At 47.3% G+C, this 22,619-nt stretch overlaps 1 protein-coding gene across 16 annotated transcripts in view; it reads left to right on the top strand.

The window, feature by feature from the left end:
- The window catches only part of DYSF (dysferlin), a 232,878-nt gene that overhangs the window by 21,014 nt on the left and 189,245 nt on the right, over positions 1-22,619 (top strand). For all 16 annotated transcript variants that reach the window (XM_054475263.1, XM_054475258.1, XM_054475261.1 and 13 more), the window contains exons 2-3: positions 6,720-6,775; positions 7,723-7,814. In XM_054475263.1, the coding sequence (XP_054331238.1) occupies positions 6,720-6,775; positions 7,723-7,814 (148 nt within the window). The remainder of the gene's footprint in view (positions 1-6,719; positions 6,776-7,722; positions 7,815-22,619) is intronic.

The raw sequence follows: 22,619 nt of genomic DNA, 5'->3' as shown, positions 1-22,619 counted from the left end.
CTCCCAAAGTGCTGGGATTACAGGCGTGAGCAACCATGCCGGGCCGATTTTGACTACCCTAGGTACCTCATATAAATGGAATCACACACTATTTGTCTTTTTGTAACTGGCTGAGTCACTCAGTCTGGGGGAACCCTCAGGGTTTCGTCATGAATCTTACCCCTGCTGCTGGTCCCCAATTCCTCAGAACAGTTTGGGAAGAGGGCATGACCCCCTTTCCTCACCCAGCATAAGCTGTGAGCTCTCCTGTGTCTTAAACTTCTGTTAAATTACATGCATAAAGCCACGTCTCTCAAGGCCTAAATTAATGATCAGGAACAGGGCAGGTCAAAATCCATGATGAGGAACTATTTTCTTAACAGTTTCCTAATTATCAATGTGCCTTCCCTTTTCTTGGTGCCTGTAAATCACGTGATTGTGCTTAGTGAATGTTTCGTTTCTTTCTTCTCTTTGGGGCTGCAGCACCCATGAGTGACCCCTTCCTTCATGTTACCCAGAGGGTCCCAGAGTTGGCCCTTCTAACCAGGACTTAGTGAAATCTCATTGAGAGCTTTTGTTCTCCTCATCTACAGGGAAGGTAGGAAGTGGAAAATGATTAAAAGATATTTAGCACAGGGCTTGGCACACAGATATCGCTCAGTTAAGGAAGCCTGGAGCACCAGGAAATGAGTTTTCAAGTGTGCAACTCAAGAGAGGCTGCAGATGGAATTTTCCATGTTACTCCTGTAGGTCACAGGAAGCTGATCTGTGACAGGGGAGGGGAAGTGGACACGTAGCTTGCATCTCAGGACCCCTCAGAACCCTGTGCAGCAGATGCTTTTATTATGATCCATTGATTGCTGAGGAGCAAGGCCTAGAGGTTATGAGTCCTCCCTAAGGTCACGCAGTAGTGGCTGTTAGTTGAGTGACTCCAAAGTGGTGTGTCTGACTCCTGCTGGAGCCACACCAATATGGGCCACAGAGAATTCTAAGTGGCTCAGCCAGGACCCTTCCCCCAAATGGCGCCTCTTTTCATCCTCCCTCCGCTGACAAACAGCCACACCATGAATGAAGTCTTGGGGCGTTCCCTGGAAACAGCGCTTCTATCCTCTTGTGAGGAAGTCAACTTGTAGTCAACATGGAAAGAAAAGGACCCATTCATTCAGCACCCGATTACTGTCCACCTCGCTATAGACTAGGGTTACTTTTAGTAATGTGAGTAAGGCATGGTGTTTGCCGCCAGAAACTCCCAGCCCAGTTGGGGGTTCAGAGCTAGAAGCACGCTGCTACACTGCTGTCCTGCACATGTGGTCACAGCTTGGTTAGGGAGCACCAAAGAGACCAGCTACCTCTTTTGGGAGAGTCAGGGACCAGAGGAGAGACAACCGTGCTGGGTATTGAAGAGTCAGTAGGAGTTCACTAGATCCATCAGAATGGGCACAGACGGGAGAGCAGGGGAAAGAAACTCACATGTAATCAGCATACTATGTGCCAGGCACCTCAACGTTCTATCTCAGTAATTTTCACCACAGCCCCTTGTAAGGTAGATATTATGATGATGAAATTGAGGCAGAAATGTTAAATGAATTTCCTAAGAGATTATTTTATTTTTTAGAGACAGGGTCTTGCTCTGTTGCCCAGGCTGGAGTGCAGTGGTACGACCACAGCTCACTGCAGCCTCAAACTCCTGGGCTCAAGCAACCCTCTCACCTCAGCATCTCGAGTAGCTGGGACCGCAGGCACATGCACCACTACACCTGGCTAATTTTTTAAATTTTTTCTAGAGATGGGGCCCCACTATATTGCCCAGGTTAGTCTTGAACTCCTGGCCTCAGGCGATCCTCCCGCCTCAGCCTCCCAAACTGCTGGGATTACAAGTGTGAGGACCTCACTGGCCCCTAAGAAGTTCTTAAAGTGTTGTACATGGAACCTGGGGGGATCCTCAAGACTCTTTGAGCAGGTCAGAAGGTCAAAACTCCTTCACCACAACACTAAGAGGCTATCTGCCTTTTTCGCTCTTTGGACATTTGTACTGATGTTACAACAGCAATGGCAGTTAACGCTACTGGCACCTTAAAACTAATCAAGGCCTTGGCAGGCTGGGCATGGTGGCTCACACCTGTAATCCCAGCACTTTGGAAGGCCGAGGTGGGCAGACCACCCAAGGTCAGGAATTTGAGACCAGCCTGGCCAACATGGTGAAACCCCATCTCTACTAAAAATACAAAAATTAGCCAAGCTAGGTGGTGGGCACTTGTAGTCGCAGCTACTCAGGAGGCTGAGGCATGAGAATCGCTTGAACCTGGGGGGTGGGGGTTGCAGTGAGCCGTGATCACACCACTGCACTGGTCCAGCCTGGGTGACTGGAGCGAGACTCCATCTCAAGGAAAAAAAAAAAAAAAGGCCTTGGCACTAAATTGTGCTTCTTGTTGTGTTTTTTAGATTGCATGCACTTACAATTAAAAATAAAAAGGCAGTTTCGTTTAAGAGAGTCCTTGATGAAGCAGTAGAAGGATTAGTTTGAATCCTCCTGTATACGTGTTGAGAATGTTCTGTGTGATGAAATGGGAAGTATGTATAGAGCACCTCTGCTGCACATCACAAAATGATGATTGTCTCCAGGAAAAGCACTGGAGTCTCTGCTTGAGTGACAAACCGAACTAGCTGCTTTTTTTTTTTTTTCATGGAATACTGTTTTTACTTTGAAGAATGACTGACAAACTATAGTTATTTGACCTGGGCATTGGGCAGATATTTTCTTAAAAATGAAAGAGTGAGCCTGCCATTTCAAGGAAAACGGCTTGAAATACCACTTGCTGCCAATCAAAAAATTTGAGCTTTTCAAGCAGAAATTGGAGTTTTAGAAAACTTTGAGAAGTAACTTCCAGCTGCCCAGTACTGAAAGTGTTACTCTCCCAAAACTCTGGGATTTGTTCACATGGTGAATAACAAACGACATTCCATGAGAATGCAGGTTTTGATCAATAGGAATTTTATTACTTGTCACAAGCAACAGCACTGGGACAAAGCAGTGTCTCCCTGAGGGAAAGTGACAGGAGGGTTTTATGGGGCAATGGAGAGGGGAGAGGGTGCATCATCGCATTTAGAGGAGGGTTCCCAGTGGCACAGATGCAGTGAGTCATGGTGCCAGCACACAGGTTGCATGTTGTGGTAATGAAGCTACAGGTCTCCTGGGGTGCAGGCTTTAGCATGGTCATGAGGAAAGTTCACTGGGGTTCATCTGTAAGTTGTCGGGGTCTGTCAGGAGCTGGTTTTAGCCCACTAGATGACCGCCTACTACACAGAGCTTGAAAAAAACAGGCTGTAAGACAGAAAGCTGTAAAGCAGGCAGATTGCTCAATCTCCCTACCTGCTTACAGAAGGCTGATGGTGACATTAATGAATGAGTGTAATTTTTTGGTAGGGCATTGTGAAATGTGTCAACATCTGGGAAGATCTACATAACTGATTGAACAAAAATTTTCCAAATGACCAGTGCAGCTGTTACAGAATCATACGTGGGTGAAAGATTCATTCAAAGTGCAAGATAGAACAATGAATTTTAATGTAGCAGAGTACAAAATGTTCATTGATCTGGTTTCAGATTTCACATTGCAACTTACTGTTAAGAAGTTAAGAACTACTACTTGTTGAGTTTTGATGTAGTATCAAAGAAGGATATTCACAGTTATCTGAAAGTTTATTAAAATAGGCCTCCCTTTACAACTACATATCTGGCTGGATTTTCTTCATAGACATCAATCAAAATGAGGAGTCTCAGCAGTTTGAATGCTGAGGTATTAATAGATATGAGAATCCAGCCAAACATTAAAGAGATTTGCAAAAATCTAAAAGTGTCACTTTCCCTTTTTTGGGAAGTTAGTTTTTTTTTTTTTTTTTGCTACAGATGTGTCACTTATGTTAACATTTATTGGGCTTATTATTGTGATTTTAAAATTACTAAATAATTATTTTTAAATGCTTCAGTTATAATTTCTAATGTAAAAATTCATAGATGCAGGCCACCTAAATAAAAGCTCTTTGGCATCCTCAATAATTTTTTTTTTTTTTTTTTGAAGCAGAGTCTCACTCTGTCGCCAAGGCTGGAGTGCAGTGGTGCCATCTCGGCTCACTGCAAGCTCCGCCTCCCGAGTTCACGCCATTCTCCTGCCTCAGCCTCCCGAGCAGTTGGGACTACAGGTGCCTGCCACCACGCCCGGCTAATTTTTTGTATTTTCAGTAGAGATGGGGTTTCACTGTGTTAGCCAGGATGGTCTCGATCTCCTGACCTCGTGATCCACCCACCTCGGCCTCCCAAAGTGCTGGGATTACAGGTGAGAGCCACCGCACCCGGCCCCGGCATCCTCAATAATTTTTAAGAGTGACATCCTGTGACCAAAAAGTTTGAACTGCTGCCCCAAAGAATCATAGGAAATAAGTGTTTTATAGTGGCCTGTGATTTCAAATTTCATGATTTTTTCCATGATCAGTGATTCACAGCGGGAGAGGGAGTTTGGGAGCTCACCCTCTCCCTGGAGGGAGGTTTATCGGAATCTCTGCGGGACTCACTACAACGAGCAAGTATCTACAAGATAATTCCCTTAGAATCTCCCCGAGCCCCTCTCTGCCTCCCTCCCTCAGATGGTCTTTTGCTCCCTCTCATGTGCTCTCTCTCTCTCTTTTTTTCTCTCTCCTCTTCTTCAAATCCTCCCTCACCCCTTGCCTGCCTCCTTGATCCCTCTCTGCTTCCCTCCTCCTCTTCTCCAGGCTCTGAACCTGGCAGGGCGGAGCCGACCCCACAGGAGGCTGCACCTCTCCAGGCTGGATGGACACTGATGTGCTTGGCTGTAAAGCCTACTGGGGCTCCTGGGAGATGTGGCCAGAGGCTCGAGGGGCTTTCGTGGTCCAGGCAGGACTCTCTGAAAGCTGAGCCATCCAGCTGGAGACCAAAGGCTTTCCACTGAGTCTTGCACAGGTTGGGTGGAATGAGGTGATCTTTAAGAGCCGACCCAAATAAAAGTTCTGTGTCGGGCTGAACCCTTTGAATTGTCTGTTGAGCGCCCCATCGTTTCTTTTCCTGATGCTTACTGGAAAAGTCAGACATGGTTAGCCCTTCCTGTGCTCCCCAGGGCACTGCAGAACAAAGCTTCATTAAATGCCTTCTCTTCTTCTTTGGGACCTTCAACACTCTTTTTCTGTGGATCAGTGTCTTCATGGAAGATGTGTCTCCAGACCTACTGGGCTTAGTGAGGGGTTCCCCCACTAAGTTCCCTCACTCTGTCCTGTCAGTCCACATGGTGGGCCGTCAAGCAGAGAGGGCCGAAGCTCTGTCCAAACTCCTTGTTTTGTGGATCATCCAGAGAGAGAAATGCACTTGCCAGCCCAGTAAAGGACCAGGGGCTGCAGCACCTGCCTGTTCCTCTCAGCCTATGGCTCTTCCATGGAAATGACCTCCCTGCCCACTGCTGTACAACCTACCTTAGGAGGAGGGTCTCCTTGTGCGTCTCCTTCGCCACCTTTCCTTCAAGCCTCACCTGCCCACCTCACTGGGGACAGGCACTCACCCCTTCATGCCCATTGTTCCAGAGGAAGGGCTTCTGCCGTGCATCGTCTGGGGCACAGTGAGTCAGCTCTCAGCCATCAAAGTGTTAGTTCTTCTTGTCCACCTCAAAGCCATTCTGCATTCCCTCAGCCAGCCCTCCCAGCCACATAGAGCTTCCTTGGGACAGCTTGCCTCAGACGGACCCCTTCAAGGCCTTGGAGTGTGAAGTGGATTTTGTTTTAATGGAAGTAAAATTAACATATCATAAAATTCACCATTTTAACCATTTCAACGTATATAATTTATATGGTTTTAGGTTGCAATGTTGTGCAACCATCATCATGATCTAATTCCAGAACATTTTTATCACCTCAAAAAGAAACCCCATACCCATTAATCAATCATGTCCGCATTTCCATCTTCCCTTTCCCTTCTCTTAGCCCCTGGAAACAACTAATCTGCTTTCTGTCTCTGTGGATTTGCCTATTCTGGACATTTCTTATAGATGGAATCATATAATTTCTGGAGATGGATGTTGTTCAAAAGAGAAATGAAATACTTTCTAGGAAGATTGTTCATTTTTAGAATTAGAAGGCTGGATGTGGTGGCTCACACTTGTAATCCCAGCACTTTGGGAGGCCAAGGTGGGAGGATCGCTTGAGGCCAGGAGTCCGAGACTCGCCTGGGCAATATAGTGAGGCCCTTCGTCTACACACACACACACACACCAGCTGGATCTAGTGGTGTGTGCCTGTGGTCCCAGCTACTCAAGAGGCTGAGGTGAGAGGATAGCTTGATCCCAGGAGTTTGAGGCTTCAATGAGCTATGATCTCACCATCGCACTCCAGCCTGGGCAACAGAGTAAGATGCTGTCTCTAAAAAAAAATACTAGAATCAGAAAATTTATAATTAAAAACATGTATTTAAAAAGTCAGAAATAACAATAACAAACTCATTAAGGAGAGTCGGCCTGGGTACTTTCTTTTGAAAGCATGTTTCTGATGTCCCAGAGCTGAGAGGGGGAAGTTGTATGATTGGCACTGGGGATTCATCGCAGACTGGTGGGTTCTTGGGGAATCTGTTGGTTTTGTAAGATTTCCCTTGGCGACCAAGCTGAAGCACAGGTCTCAGAAGCTGAGCCTAACTCAGTGGAAGGGCGGGATGTGTCTCTCCACTCTCCCTTTTGTGTCTCTTGTAGGGGTGAAGAAGAGAACCAAAGTCATCAAGAACAGTGTGAACCCTGTATGGAATGAGGTATGTGAGTTTTTCTCTTTCCTTTTCTCTCTCTCTGCTGCAGTTGTGTCTGCAGGGACAAGCTAGGGGGCTCGTGGAGGAGGTGCCTTCTCAGCAGTGTCCTTGAGGTGGGGAGGGGCTGGTGGTCCAGCCTGCCAATGAAATCCTTCTGGCTTTAGGAACCTGGGAGGAGGGTTGGTGGCCTGGCCTACTAGGTAAATGGAGAGGAGCTAGATATTTTTTGTTTCTGTTTCCCCCCAGCTCTAGCCAGCCAGGTAAAGGGTGCTCAGGGACTCTCTTGCCTGCCTGTTTCTCTCACACAGGCTGTTCGTTTTCCTTGCTCAAAGCTCACCTTCTCCACACAGCCCTCCCTGATGAGGCAGGTCCTCCTCTGGCTCCTGCTAGCCCCTGTCCCCTCAACCAGCTCCCTGCATACATGGCTCCCTGGTGGTCCTTTGGAAGCCCTGCTGCCTTGCATGGATGGGGTCGGATGCACAGGGGAGCCTTTGCTCTGAGGAGGGTCATGGGGGCCTAGCCAACATGGCACTAACTCGTGCTGCCTACCAGGGCCTGGCTTCTGGATGAGCCCAATAATCTTGGTCCTTGAGGATGCTTCAGGGTCACCTGGCTTTTTCCCAGCCACACTCCTGGCTTGGCTTCCTGGGGATGGGTTGAAATTGAGTTGGGAGAGGGGCCTGTGAGAGCTCTCTCTCCTCTCTTCTGCTGTCTTCAGCTCATACTGTCACCTCTGAATTTCGGGAGCTGTGATCTTCATCCATCCATCCATCCATCCATCCATCCATCCATCCATCCATCCATGCTTCCATCCATCCATTGATCCATCTGCCTATCCACTAGAATCATTCACGAATGCCTACTCAGTGCCCTGGGGGCATGAAGGTGAACCAGACACAGTCTCTTCTCCTAGAGGGCCATAGGTTAAGATGCCTTTTCTCTTTTTCTTCCAGGGCTTTGAATGGGACCTCAAGGGCATCCCCCTGGACCAGGGCTCTGAGCTTCATGTGGTGGTCAAAGACCATGAGACGATGGGGAGGAACAGGTAAGGTGGCCAGATGGGGGTGCTCCATGGCTTGAAGGTGCAGGTAGGATTGTGGAGGATACAGACTGCAGAATCCCAGGCCCCAGGGAGCTGGGGTTTCAATTAGCATTTATCCACCTCCTCCCATGGGACTGGCCCAGTGATAGATGCTGGGAGAATCTGGCTGTGGCTTCAGGAACTCAGCCATGGGTACAGCTGAGCTGCCAGGCTACAGGGGAGGGAAGATGGGCTGGAATCAGGTGTCCACGCATTTGCACAGACAGTGTGTGCCCCAGGGAGCAGGAAGACTCGCTGCCTGCTGCTCCGGCCCGGAGGCTCCCTGAGGTGGGCTCTCTCTCCTGCCCCAGCCCAGGCCAGTGAGGGCAGAGGTCCCCTCCAGGAGGCAGGCAGGCAGGCAAAGTGAAACTAGCTAGCAGGGGGCTTTTCAGGAATGCCTCATGGAAGGGGTAGGATTAGAGGTAAGATTCGTGGTTTAGAAATCAGAACAGTAAAAATGGGTAGCCCGGCCTGGGCGCTTCCCTGTGTCGGGGTTTCTGCTGAGTTTTTCACGTACCTAGTGGTGGGTTTCCTGGTGGGGGGAATAGCAGGAGCAAAGTTGTGGTGGCAAAAGCAGGCTCCCCCTAGGCAGGCGATGAATCCCTTCTCTTGCCATTGAGCCCCTGGGCCTTGTAAACAGAGGCGGTGGGGTGGACAAGTTCAACCCAAACTGCAGATGGGTGGGTCTTGGACTGGGGCTGTGGGTGGACTGGGAGACACAGCACATGAAACTGCTCGTGATGAGCCTTAAGCATCAGAGTGGGAGTCCGGTTGTCCTTGCTGGGCATGAGAGGAGGCAGCTGTGTTAGATACCAGCAGGAGTGGGTTCATGCTTCAAGTGCCATTTACGGAGGTCTAGGCCCAAAAGCATCAGGGATGGGCTTGCTGTTTTGTGATCTGCTCACAGGGGAGCCTTTGTTTGGGAACTGGGTCAGCGGCGTCTGAGGCCTGGAAGCCTGGCTGTGTTGCCCTGGGGTGGGGCAGAAGGGGTTGGGGAGGAGGAGAATTCAGGAACCTAGGGAAGGGCAATCAGGGTCTCTGGCTGCAAAACACCTGGAAAGTTTGAAATGTTAAAAACTCAGAAAAAAAACCCAACTGCCACCTTCTCTCTGTGGCTGTGCTGGCCGTTGGTGCATGGTGTGGGGAGGGTGAGGCACTTTCACTGGGCTCCCAAAAGTGTGGCTGCAAGGTGTGGGGCCCTGGCCTGTGGGCCAGGGCATCTTGGGCCCATCTCTTCCAGCTGTTGACCTCAGCCATCACCACCTGCACGGGGGACAGGGATTGGAATCATTTCAGCTACCTTCCAACACAGACACTGTGGAAGGCAAGGCAGCTGCTAACAAGCATGAATGGTGGACCCGCAGATCAGGGAGGGAGCAGCCCTGGACAATGGGCTGTCCTTGAAGGCTTCCTGGAGGAGGGTCACTCAGACTGACCTGAAGGCAGGGGTAGGCTTTGAAAAGGCCAGAAGGGGAGGTTATTCCAGTGTGTGGATGTGGCAGGCAGCCAGGCTCAGGCCTTACAGGTGGGACTCAGTCTCACGACACATGCGGCCCTGCGAGAAGTGGGTGGTGGGGAAGAATTGAGAGGGGGATCTCCAATGCCAGGCTGAGGAGAATAGCAGCAAAATCACACAACTGCCACACAGATGAGTATCTGGCCTCGTGCTGTCTTATGTACAAGACCTTTTCCCATCAGTTAGGCACGACTATTGTAACTGTCACCATTACAGATGGGGAAACTGAGTCTCTGAGAGATTGGGCAACTTTCTTGAAGGCTAGTGATGGCAGAGCTGTGATTGGAGGGCAGGTTTTTGGGACATGCTCATAGTCACTGAGCCCCATGTGCCTCTCGGAGGCTCCTGGAAGCCCCAGGATGGTGTTGGTCTCTTCTGGAGAGTTCAGTTCCCCTGACAATGCTGGCGTTGACAGAGTTTAGAGGGGCAGAGGCAGGACAGTCTGGTTACTGCAAGTCATGCAGCAGAAGCACATGTTTCATTTTCATTATCTTATCCAGCATTTTTACAGGCTCTGTGGGGAGATTTCCCTTTTTTTTTTTTTGAGACGAAGTCTTGCTCTGTGGCCCAGGCTGGAGTGCAGTGGTGAGATCTCTGCTCATTGCAACCTCCGCCTCCCAGGTTCAAGTGATTCTCCTGCCTCAGCCTCCCTACTACCTGGGATTACAGGTGCCCACCACCACGCCTGGCTAATTTTTGTATTTTTAGTAGAGACAGAGTTCCTCCATGTTGGCCAGAGCGGTCTTGAACTCCTGACCTCAGGTGATCCTCCTGGCTCAGCCTCTCAAAGTGCTGAGATTACAGGCGTGAGCCACCACGCCCGGCCAGAGATTTCCTTTAAATTTTTTTTTTAATTATTATGGGTAGATAATAGTTGTATATATTAATGGGGTGCATGTGATGTTCTGACACAGGCATAATGTATAACAACCAAGTCAGAGTAACTGGAGTATCCATCACCACAGACATTTATTATTTCTTGTGTTAGCAACATTCCAATTCTACTCTTTTAGTTGTTTTAAAATATACAATAGATTATTGTTGACTGTAGTCACTCTATTGTGCTAGGGAATACTAGATCTCATTCATTCCATCTAACTGTGTTTTTGTATCCATTAACCACCTTGCTTTATCCCCCTCTCTCTGCTACCCTTCCCTGCCTCTGGATTCTATTCTATCTCTGGAAGTTCAATTTTTTAAAAACTATCTCTCTATAGGGAGATTTCTAAGACCACAAAGGCAAAATGAGAGCTGTGAACATATTTTTGATCAATTCAAGGACCAGGCTAGCCCTCGGGATAACAGTAGGTGAGGGCCACATGCAGGCTGTTCTGGCTCTGTGGAGCAGAGGTCATGCAGGGAATGGGAAGCTTCGAACCTTGGGGTCCTCCCATTGGCCCCTGTGGGTGCTCTCTAGCTCCTGGGGGCAGCTAGCTCCCTAAAAACCAGTGCCCCATGTGAGCAGTTCACTGCAGGGCTGTGTGCCAGAAATCAGGTCCTCAAAGATCAGTTTACAGGACAGCCAATTCACCCACCTCACCAATTTACCAGAAACACTTTTCTTATAACATTTAAATGTAATTTTTGATTTTTCCAAACATTTATCTCAGTTTCAGATTTCTAGCAATTAAAACTTGTCTTAATTAAACTAGATTGAAATGTGCACGTACATTCATAAACACTCGAGGACTCTCAGAATATGCCAAAGCAACACTGTCATGAGAGGAAATGATAGAATTTTGGCTTCATGGCTGGGCATGGTGGCTCATACCTGTAATCCCATTACTTTGGGAGGCCGAGGGCAGCAGATCCCATGAGGTCAGGTGTTCGAGACCAGCCTGGCCAAGATGGTGAAACCCCGTCACTACTCAAAATACAAAAATTAGCTGGGTGTGGTGGCAGGCACCTGTAATACCAGCTACTCAGGAGGCTGAGAAAGGAGAATTGCTTGAACCCGGGAAGCAGAGGTTGCAGTGAGCTGAGATCACTGGCTTTGTGCCAGGAGAACATGGGATGTGTGGCCTTCTCAGCTGTTTGTAGGCAGGTGCGATGCCTCAGGGTAGAAAGCACAGGTACCTGCAAGGTAATTCTGTCATCCCCACCCCATGACCAGATGACAAAGTACTTCCACCCTAAACATGGATGTGAGAAAACAACCAAAGACATGCAGCAATACAAATTCTAAAAGTGTAAAAAGAAAACCATACCAGGGAGTGACAAGAATCACCACATGACATTTTAAATTTTGAAAGAAAAGGAAAAACCTTCAGGGAATCCAGTTCAATGAGCATTTTATTTATTTATTTATTTTTGAGATGGAGTCTTGCTCTGTCACTCAGGCTGGAGTGCAGTGGTGCGATCTTGGCTCACTGCAACCCTCGCCTCCTGGGTTCAAGTGATTCTCCCATCTCGGCCTCCCAAAGTGCTGGGATTACAGGCGTGAGCCACTGCACCCAGCCCTTCAATGAGCATTTTAAATTGAAGACCTCCTCACTGCCCCCCAGTCCTGCCTGTTGGGTCACGAAGCAAACAGGGACTCAAGGGTTAGGTGGCTGTGCCTTGCAACTGTCCTCAGGCCTCTCCAGTTGGTGGGTTCCAGTGAGGGTCCCCAGAGTCATCATGCAGCCACCCCTTTTGTTGTGGGAATCCTGGGCGTGTCTTCTGTGAGCTCATCCGCTGTCCAACCTCGTCCTCTTCCAAGTGAGGGGATCACAGCCCTCTGCATCTGTTAACCCTCTCAGTCCCCCTCCACCTTGCCTCCCCTCCCTCTTCCCCACCTCCACCCTCTGGTTCTCTCTGCTTCTAGATTTCCCCTTAAGCCTCCCTCATTCTTTACAGCCTCTCACTCTGTCTCTGCATCTCCTGCTTTGCTTCTTTTCCTTCCTGTGCCCCTCGTTTTACTCTTTCTCTCCTCCTTCTCTTGCCCCTCCTCGATCCTCACCATCCTCACTGCCACTGTCCTCTCTTTCCTATGGCTCCTGGGGCGTTTGGCATTTCTAGGTTTTCCCTGATGATCACTGGCAGTTTAGGGTGACCTTGTCAAACCAGACTGGTCTGCTGGCCCAGAGTGGGATCTGGGGAATCCTTTCATGCCTCGGGAAGGAAATCTCCATCTGGGAACTGTCTCTGGGCTGCTCAGCATGCCATTAACCCATGAGAGGGGCAGCCCTAAGCCCGAGGACCCCTGAGCCAACTTCAGGGATGGATCGACTTTATCTGGCTAAAATCAGGTTTCCAATGCACATAAAAGGAAGCTCCACTCCTTTGGATGGAAGACACTCAGGCAAACCTAGCGGGCAGTCCTGGGATCCTGTTCCAGGATGCACTGGACAATTTCCTGTTTACTCGGGGCTTCTCAGAGAGAAGCTGAAGGGGAGATGATCCAGGTCCCTGACCAGGTGTTTTGACCCCTGGGATGTTCAGCCCAGAGGTTCCCAATTCAGGCCACACGATAGAATCACCTGGGCAGCTTTTATACACACTCATGCCTGGGCCTCAACCGAGGTTCTGATTTCATTGGTTTGGGGCAGGGTCTGTGCAGCATCACCTACTCTCCAGGTGCTGGTGTTTTCGTTGCGCAGCCTGGGCTGAGAGCCACTGATCTGGACTTTAGACCAGCGCTGCCCACTAGAACTTTCTGAGATGATGGAAATGTTGTCTCTGTGTTGACTAGTGTGCCTGAGAAATTGAATCTTAAATTGTATTTAATTTTAATGACTTAGATTTAATTAACTCCATGTGGCTAGTGGCTACTGTGTTGGACAGAGCAGCTTTAGATTTTTAGAACAGTGTTTCCACCCTGGCTGCATCTAGAAATGACCTGGGAGCTTAAAAAAAAAATAAGTGTCTGAGCTCCGCACTAAACTGATTAAACAAGAACCACTGGAGTGGGCTGCAGGAGTCAGCACTTTTGGAAACCACCTGGGATGGCAGAGGGGCAATGTGCCCGCAGGGTAGAGAACTCACTGTGTTATAGAGATGCTGGCATTTTTTTTGTTGTTGTGGTTTAGACAGAGTCTCGCTCTGTCGCCCAGGATGGAATGCAATGGCATGACTTCGGCTCACTGCAACCTCCGCCTCCCAGGTTCAAGCGATTCTCCTGTCTCAGCCTCCCAAGTAGCTGGGATTACAGGTGCCCACCATCTCGACTGGCTAATTTTTGTATTTTTAGTAGAGATAGTGTTTCACCATGTTGGTCAGGCTGGTCTTGAACTCCTGACCTCAGGTGATCCACCTGCCTTGGCTTCCCAAAGTGCTGGGATTACAGGTGTGAGCCACTGTGCATGGTCTGATGCTGGCACTTCTGAAAGGAATTGCTCTCAATTTTTCCATGGATTAGCTAAGAAAGAAATAGAAATGGTCATTCTTGTAATTGTTTATGTATGTGATTATTGGCAAAATAATCACCATCAAGTAATAATGGCTGAAACTGCACATGGTAAAATTGTTACAGAACTGAAAAACAGATGGAAGAATCCTGTTGGTAACTGCAAACACTGACCTGGGAAATTGGTCTTAGTGGAAATAATTCCACAAAAGAAAACTCAAAATGGCAGGGAGCAATATTTGATAAAACTTAATGTCAACCAAAAAAAAAAATTAAAAAATCTGTGAGCCAAATCTGTGTTGGGAAATTTAAACAGGGATTAATTGTCCCCAATTAAAATAATTTTGGTAAAATGAAAATAAAGATGGTAAAAGAGAAAAATAAAACACTTTAATTGCTCTGTATGCAAAACGTATCAACACATTAAACTGGCTTCATTTAATTTGTTCTGGAAAAATGCCTTCTCAGTGGAAATTAATTACTGTAGGTGTTTTTTATATTTAAATGTTTGGTAAATATAAACATGGAAGCAAAAATCTCCATGGGGTCAAAACATCCACCTGGCAAAGCACCAGGGTCAAAATGATGCTCACCTTGACTGCAGTGACTCACTAACCCCAGGCCTAACTGGGCCCCAAGACAGGGGGCCCAGATGCAACAAGGAAACATACAGAACACCCTGTTAAATGAGGAGGTCTCAAATACCACAGGTGACACCTTATATTAAGGCATTAATCATCATTTCTCTGAGATACAGACTTGAGTGGGCTCCCTGTGTTTTTCCTGGTCAATCTACCCTCCAGCCTGACCATGCCCCCAGCCTCTCTGCTTTAATCAAGCGATATAGGAGGAGGTCTAGTCAGGAAGCACAGGATTGCCTTTAAAGAAGCTCTCTCTTAGGTGTTCACAGTGGCATTTTCTTTGGAATAGTGTGATCTACTCTGTAACTTTTAGCGACCTGGTGACTCTGTAAAGTGGGCACTGAGGGACCTCTCACCTGCACTCAGATGCCTTTCTGCCTTCACCCTTCCCCATGGTCTGAGCATCAGTCATGGTGCCTGCAACTGGAGGGGACCTAGGAGACAACCTGAGAACCTTCCTGAGCCCCAATGTTCCTTTTCCTCCTTCCTCCTTCAGCTGCTCCTCCTCCCACCCCCACATTGAGCTGGATGATCTGGCCCAGTGGAATAAGCATGGACTTTGAGAAGAGCCAGGGTCTAGCTGCAATGCTCTGTGGCCTTGGGCAGGTCACTACACACCCTGAGCCTTGCTTTCTTCCATTCTTAGGGAGTATCAAATCAAGGGACCTGCCACAACGGGGGGCTCCCTAAATGTTAGTTCTGCACTGCTGCCTTGCTCTTGTCCCCCCGTGCTTCCTTCTGCTGCCCCCACTACTCAAAGTCCCGCTGACCCAGCCCTCTCCCACCAAAGGCTGCTCTCAGCCAGCTGTGGGTTGAAAACGCACCAAATCATATGAATGCATAGGTGGCAGCCTATGGCTTCATGTTTCACTCTATTTTAGGAATTGGGGGGATGCTGCTTTATAGCTCAGACTCTGCTTAGAAAAAAGGGAAGTTTTAATGGTAGGTGTCCAGCCATTGCAATAGATTATGAGGAGATATTTTAGGAGTGGTGTATCCTCCTGACATAGGGCCATCTCTGAGCCTGGCCTTGGTGCCATCGGGGCGGAGGCGAGGGTGGACTGATGCCTCCTATGACAATGAGTTTCATTTGTTGAGGGAAAGTGGAGGTTTCCAGGAAGGGGCTGAACATGCTCTTAGTTCTTTAGGGTAGCCATGCATGGGAGACGACAGAGGCGCCTGGGGAGGGGGCCTAGCCAGTTGAGTCCTGTCACCCACACCTGGAGTGTGCTGGTGGGATCGAGGGGCTCTGTACTGGGAGGAGCAGGTATTCTAATTCTCGGGCTGCCCATCAGAGCTTGCAGGGCAGGGGTGGTGGAATGAGAATGAGGGTCAGGGGCCTTGCTCAGGGACCCCACTATCAGCAGAGTCCTATCCTGGGCACTGTCTGTGACCTGGACCTCTCTGAAACTGTTTCCTCATCAGGACAATGGCAAAAGCAGTCCCTATGTTGCAAGGTTGTTGTGAAATTTAAATAATATAATGCATGTGTGTCAAATGCCTGCTCAGTGCTTAGAATACTGAAGGTGCAATATATGGGGGCTGTTGGGAGCCGGATCCATATAGATGCACTTACATAAACCACACAAACATGTGAACACTATGTGCATGGCCCGTATGGACACCCGGTTGTACCTGAGTGTGCACTAGCATTGCATAATATGTGCACATGCATTTTTTTAAATTTAAAACAACCAAAAAATTTCACAAAGTATAAAAAAACCTAAGTAATTTTTATAAGTATAAAAGTGCATTTCATTCTTAAAAAGTTATAAAGGAAAAAGTACAAGTTCTCGCATCTTCTACCCATACATTTCTTCTCTTTTCTCCAGAGGTGCCCATTGTTAACGATTTGGTGCATATCTTTCTTTCTTTTTTGATACAGAGTTTCACTCTCGTTGCCCAGGCTGGAGTGCAATGGCGCGATCTCAGCTCACTGCAACCTCCACCTCCCAGGTTCAAGTGATTCTCCTGCCTCAGCTTCCAGAGTAGCTGGGATTACAGGTGCCCGCTACCACGCCCAGCTGATTTTTGTATTTGTAGTCACCATGTTGGCCAGGCTGGTCTTGGACTCCTGACCTCAGGTGATCAGCCTGCCTCGGCCTCCCGACGTGTTGGGATTACAGGCATGAGCCACTGCACCCGGCCTGGTGCATATCTTTCTGGACTTTTCCTAAGTTATCTACAGGCATCTGTTTATACACATGCATACTCGTTTACTTATACAAAAATGGAATTATGCTATATGTATTGGTCTGCACTTTGCTTTTTATCACTTCATCATTGACTCTTTCCCAGGTCAGTCCATCACATTTTTAAATGGTTATGTGGTATTCCGCAGTATGTGTGCACCGTAATTTACCCCACTGTAATCTCATTGACTGATATTTAGTTTGTTTCCAATGTCTTGCTCTCGAATGATTATCCAGTGAACATCTTTATCCAAATATTTTTATGTTCTTATGCTATTTTTTTCTTTAGGATAGGTCGTTAGAAGTGGGATTACTAGATCAAAGGGTATAAGCAAATAACATTTTTGTAGATTCTGCCAAATTGCTTTTCAAAAATGTTGTCCCAATTAATGTCCACCAACAATGCAATAAAGTGCCTGCCAGTTTATTTTTGCTAGTATGAGGGACCAAAAGAAGTTGTAATTTGTGTTTCCTTGGCCATTTGTAAAGTTGAGCATCTTTTCTGTGCTGATTGCCCATTTCTATTTCTTCTTTTGTGATTGTCAATCATTGTATTTTGGGTTGTTCGTCTTTTCCTTTTAATTCATAATAATTACATATATTTGGAATATTATTAGGAATACTAACCCTCACTCTGTTCTATCTGTATGAAACTTTTTTCTCTCTGCTTCTAACCTGTCAGTTGCACACTCATATGGCAACAGGCATTTACCCAGAGGTGCATGTGTGCACACAGCCCTTTATTTGTTTTAAATTTTTAAGTTCAGGGTACAGGTGCAGGTTTGTTACGCAGGTAAACTTGTGTCATGGGAGTTTGTTGCACAGATTATTTCATCACCCAGGTATTAAGCCTAGTACCCATTAGTTATTTTTCCTAATCTTCTCCCTCCTCCTACCCTCCACCCTCTGAAAGATCCCAGTGTGTGTCCTTCTCCTCTATGTGCCCGTGTTTCCTCATCATTTAGCTCCCACTTATAAGTGAGAACATTTGGTATTTGGTTTTCTGTTCCTGGGTTAGTTTGCTAAGGATACTGGCCTCCAGCTCTATCCATGTTCCTGCAAAGGACATGATCTCATTCTTTTTATGGCTGCATAGTATTCCAGGGTGTATATGTACCACATTTTCTTTATCCAGTCTATCATCGATGGGCATTTAGGTTGATTCTATGTCTTTACTATTGTGAATAGTGCTGCAATGAACATACATAGCACACAGACCTTTATAAAGGCAGAGTGGTGGTTTGCTGTGTTAGAAGTTGGGAAAAGGCATAGGCTTGGCCTCTGGTTTTAGCAAGCTGGTTTGCCAGCCCCTGGTTCTGACAAGCTTGGGAGGCTGTTTTGGGCAGGATTATTTACTCTTCACTGCCCCATTGTTTTCAGCGGGCCCGAAAGCATTGACCATATCCTTATTTTCAAGGATTTTTATGACTATATTTTGCCCTGGATTCTATCCAGGACATCCCTGGGTTTCAGAATCATTTTTCTTTTGTCTTTCTCTAGACTGAAGTGGAAAACTATTTAGAGTTACCCTTGGGCAAGCCCTGGGGAATCAGATACTGGCAGGAAGGCTGCCAGAGGCCAGGGGACTCAGGGGCTGTGGAATGTCCTGCTGTTCCCTGTTTCCTGCCCCTCACTGCCTGGCACGCATAGTGGAGAGTTGGAGGGGCTCAGAGGACAGGTGTTTCCTCCCCTCTATGGCATGTGTCTCCTTCCAGGACAGGGCTCTCTCACTTTCCTGTCACCTGGCTCATTGACGCTAACCAGGGGGAGATGCAGTGAGTCAGTGATGAGTTAGTTGTAATACATATATAGTTTTAATTGGCATGTCCTTTTCTTAGTTTCAAAGAAAGAATGAGAAATGCATACATGGTAACCTTTCTGGAACATTTTTTAAAATTCAAATTTAAAGTAGCAAAAATAGTACAAAGAACATCCATATATTTTTTACTCAGATACACTTATTCACATTTTACTCCATTAATTTTATTATATATATTTTATTATATTTATTATTGTTATCTCCCTTCCTCCCTCTCTCTCTTTTCTCTCTCTCTTCTCTCCCTTCTTGTTTCTCCCTCTTTCTCTTACTCCCATTTGAAGGTAAGTTATATTTATCATGGTCTTTGACTCCTAAATATTTCAGTGTATATTTCTTAAGAATAGGGACACAGTATCAACTTCAGTAAATTTAACATGTTGCCATACTTTTTTGTTTGTTTGTTTGTTTGTTTTTGAGACAGGGCCTCACTCTGTTGCCCAGGCTGGAGTGCAGTGCCTTGAACAAGGCTCACTGTAGCCTTGACTTCCTGGGCTCAATCCATCCTCCTACCTCAGCCTTCTGAGTAGCTGGGACCACAGGCACAAGCTATCTCATCTGGCTAATTTAAATTTTTTTTTTTTTTGGTAGAGACAGGGTCTCACTCTGTTGTCCGGGCTCTTCTTGAACTCCTAGGATCAAGGGATCCTCCTGCCTCAGCCTCCTAAACTGGTGGGATTACAGGGGTGAGCTACAGCACCTGGCTGATACCATACTTTTATCTAATATATTGTTTGTATTCCAGTCATGTTAATGGATGAAATAATGCTTTTCGTAGCAATTTCCCTTTCCCTCTCCCCCAGTGCGGGATCCGGTCTGTGGTCCATATTGAATTTAGTCATGTTTCCATAGCCTCCTTTAATCTGGAACGTTTCCATAGTCTCTGTCTTTTATGACAATTTACATTTTTAAATAATATAGAATCCTTTTTTTGTAATAGAATGTTCCTCATTTGGGGTGTCAACCTAAATAACGAACAGAGAGAGACTCTCTAAAAGAAAAAAGGTATTTATGAGGGAATAGAGCCAGCCACAGGAATACGCATGCCATAGTAAATCATGTGATTATTTAAGGAGGTAAAGAAACACAAAGGTTTTCGGCTGGGTGCACTGGTTCAACGCCTGTAATACCAGCACTCTGGGAGGCCAAGGTGAGTGGATCATTTGAGGTCAGGAGTTCGAGACCAGCCTGGCCAACATGGTGAAACCCCGTCACTACTCAAAATACAAAAATTAGCCGGGCGTGGTGGCGGGCACCTGTAGCCCCAGCTACCCGGGAGGCCGAGGCAGGAGAATTGCTTGAACCCGGGAGGTGGAGCTTGCAGTGAGCTGAGATTGTGCCGCTGCACTCCAGCCTGGGTGATAGAGTGAGACTCTGTCTCAAAACAAACAAACAAACAAACAAACAAAAGAAACACAAAGCTTTTTTAGAGGAAAATAATGAGGATTACATAATTATTTTGAAATATTATCCTTGGCTATAAAAATCAATTACAAGGGTGATTCCGGTCCAAGGTTGGACAGGTAATTAGTGGGCAGATGTTCTTGCAGAAGTGTTTTTTGTGTAAGGCTGTTATGGCCTTTGTGCAAGATTGTGTTTTTGCAGTCTTTTGTGAGGGTTTTTGTTATCAGGCATACAAGCATGAGAACCCTCTCTTCTTGGCCTTCCTTAGCTCTTTTTGTCAGGGTTTTCTTAACATTAGCGACTCCATTTTGATTCTGACAACTTTTGTGGCAGTTTGTTTGGTGTTTTCTCATGCTTAGATTCAGGCTTGGATTAGGTTACTCATCCCTGGCCAGAACACTGTCTAAGTGATGCTGTGTCTATCTCCGGATCTGGAGGCACGTGATGTTCCTTACTAGGGAATGTTAATTTCAATCACCTGGTCAAGGTGTTGCCTGATTTTTCCACTGCATATTTAACATTCTTTTCTACCCCCTGAAGTTTGTTAAGATATACTTTAAGATGGTGCAAATATTCTGCTTCTCAAGAAAATGTCCCCCTAAATTTAGCATCCATGGATGATCCTTGCCTGATCCAATCCTTACCATGATGGGTATGACCTGATTTTCATCTCCAGCACTCCTTCCACATGTACCAGGCTGGGCTGTGTGAGGCTCTTGTGGTCACAGTGGTGCTGGCATAACCCCAGGGCCACCATGCATTGATCCCTACCTGTGCCTAGCACATGCCTTGAGCCTCACCCCTTGGCTCAGGGCCATTCTCTCAGAGTTGAAAGACCTCCGGGTCATTAGGTTGGGTGTCTCATCTCTTCCATCCTTGATAGACAGTGTTGGAGAGAGACAGACACTCATTCTGGGGCTGGATTATTCATTAGAAAGTCCTTCCTTCTATTGGCTATAGTTTTTCTCCCTGACATTTTAAGGATCTTATTTCTCTACTCTCAGGAATGATCAAAAAGAAATCTAACCCTCTTGCATATGACAGCACTTCAAATCATGGTCTAATGTGGTCCTGACAGTCACTGGGTGGGATGGGAATGTGCAGAGAAGCACAGGAACATGGTGAGTTGGGAGGGGAAGAAGGGAACTGACACCTACCAAGTCCTATCTAGGTTCCAGGCACAAGTCGGGGGCGATAGGTGCATTAACTGAAATTTTACCAGAACCCTCTGAAGAATGCATGATTTCCTCCAAGCTCCAACAGTGAAGGGAGTGTTGTCCATTTTATTCTCATCAGTATACCCAGTACCTACAACAGTACCTGACCTATGAGTGGTGCTCACTACAAATTTGTTGAATGAATGAATGAATGACTTTTACAGATGAGGAAACAGTCTCAGAAAGGTTATGTCATGTGTGCCCAGCCATGCAGCTGGTCAGATTGCAGGGCTGAGTTTCTGGCATGGTAGGATGACTTGAGGGCTCTTACTGTTAATCACTGAATGATTAATACTTTTGGAAGATAGCTGAGAGAAAGAACATTTTCAAAGTGTTGCTGTAGGTTGAAAGGTACAGTTTGAAAACACTGGATTGGTAAGTGTGACATCCTAGGGTCAACCACCTGGGCTGTTCCATGAACCCAATAGAACAGGAGCTATGTGGCCTGCCAGCCTTTCTGGATCACTTTCCTTTGGGGCATTTGGGGGAAGGTAGCTTGTCTCCTGTCCACTTCTTTTTCAGTCTGAGCTGTACCAACTCCTCCCATCTTCCTGCTAACATGGATCTCAGCACCAGGAGCCGTGGGCCTCTGGGCTGCCCCAGCCCTGGTTCCTGCACACCCACATTCTTCACCTTAAACTGCCACTGGCATAGGGGAAGTCCCGGAGTCACTGGGGCAGGGGCTCTGCTACCCTCTGCAGGTGTGGAGGCAGGGCCCTAAAAGAGGGAGGAGAGGTGGAAGAGAAGGGTTCACTGTGGGTGCGGAGGCATGGAGACCACTCTCACTGGTGGCTCTCTTCTGGGTCCTCAGGCGTCCCACCACAGGGTTGCCTCTCTCTGACCCACTTGTTTCTCCGGGGTCTCTGCCAGCTACCGTGATGCAGAGCTGCACCCACAGTTCACCCTTCTCTTCCACCTCCCCTCCCTCTTTTAGGGCCCTGCCTTCAAGGCCATCTCCTGAAAACTCCAAATGCCATTCCTGCAGAGTGTAAACTATTAGACCTTCCAATCTCTTCATATGAGACTTTATTTAACCCATCTGAAAAATACAATTAATGAGCTTTTAAAAGCTTTTTAAAATGGCCACTCAAGGCTGGGCATGGTGGCTTATGCCTGTAATCTCAGCAGTTTGGGAGGCCAAGGTGGGTGGACCCCTTAAGCCCAAGAGTTTGAGACCAGTCTGGGCAGCAGAGTGGGAGGCCACGCTGTGCAGGGCCACACAGGGAAGTGCTGGGGTCAGTGCCAGAATCAATGGAGGGGTCAATCAGGAGGCAGAGGGAGCGAGGGGAACACGGGGACAAGAGTCTTTATTGTGGTTTCCAAGGGAAGGAATGGGCGAGGCAGGGTAAACAGACCTGGGGACTGGCCAGTTTGAATAATTTCTATGGGCTCTGGGCACACTTACATGTAGACATATAGCTGTCTATGTACATAGACAGTAGGGGCTGTCCTGAGTTGTTGGAATCTGGCCCTACAGTGCTCAGGACAGGGGAATGTGGGCCCTGAGTGTGACAGGCCGTGGAGGAGGTGTGGGGTATGGGCTCAGAGTGGCTGGTTTGCATATGAAAGGCCTGCTGGCAAGTGGGGAGTCCTTTACCATCTCCAGGAATTGTGGGAAGACAGTGCCTCCAAGGTCAACAAGGCTCCAGATGTCAA

This window comes from Pongo pygmaeus, chromosome 12, assembly GCF_028885625.2.
Source record: "Pongo pygmaeus isolate AG05252 chromosome 12, NHGRI_mPonPyg2-v2.0_pri, whole genome shotgun sequence".
NCBI lineage: Eukaryota > Metazoa > Chordata > Mammalia > Primates > Hominidae > Pongo > Pongo pygmaeus.
The sequence above is the reverse complement of the archived record's forward strand: the minus strand, read 5'-3'. Positions and strand labels throughout refer to the sequence as shown.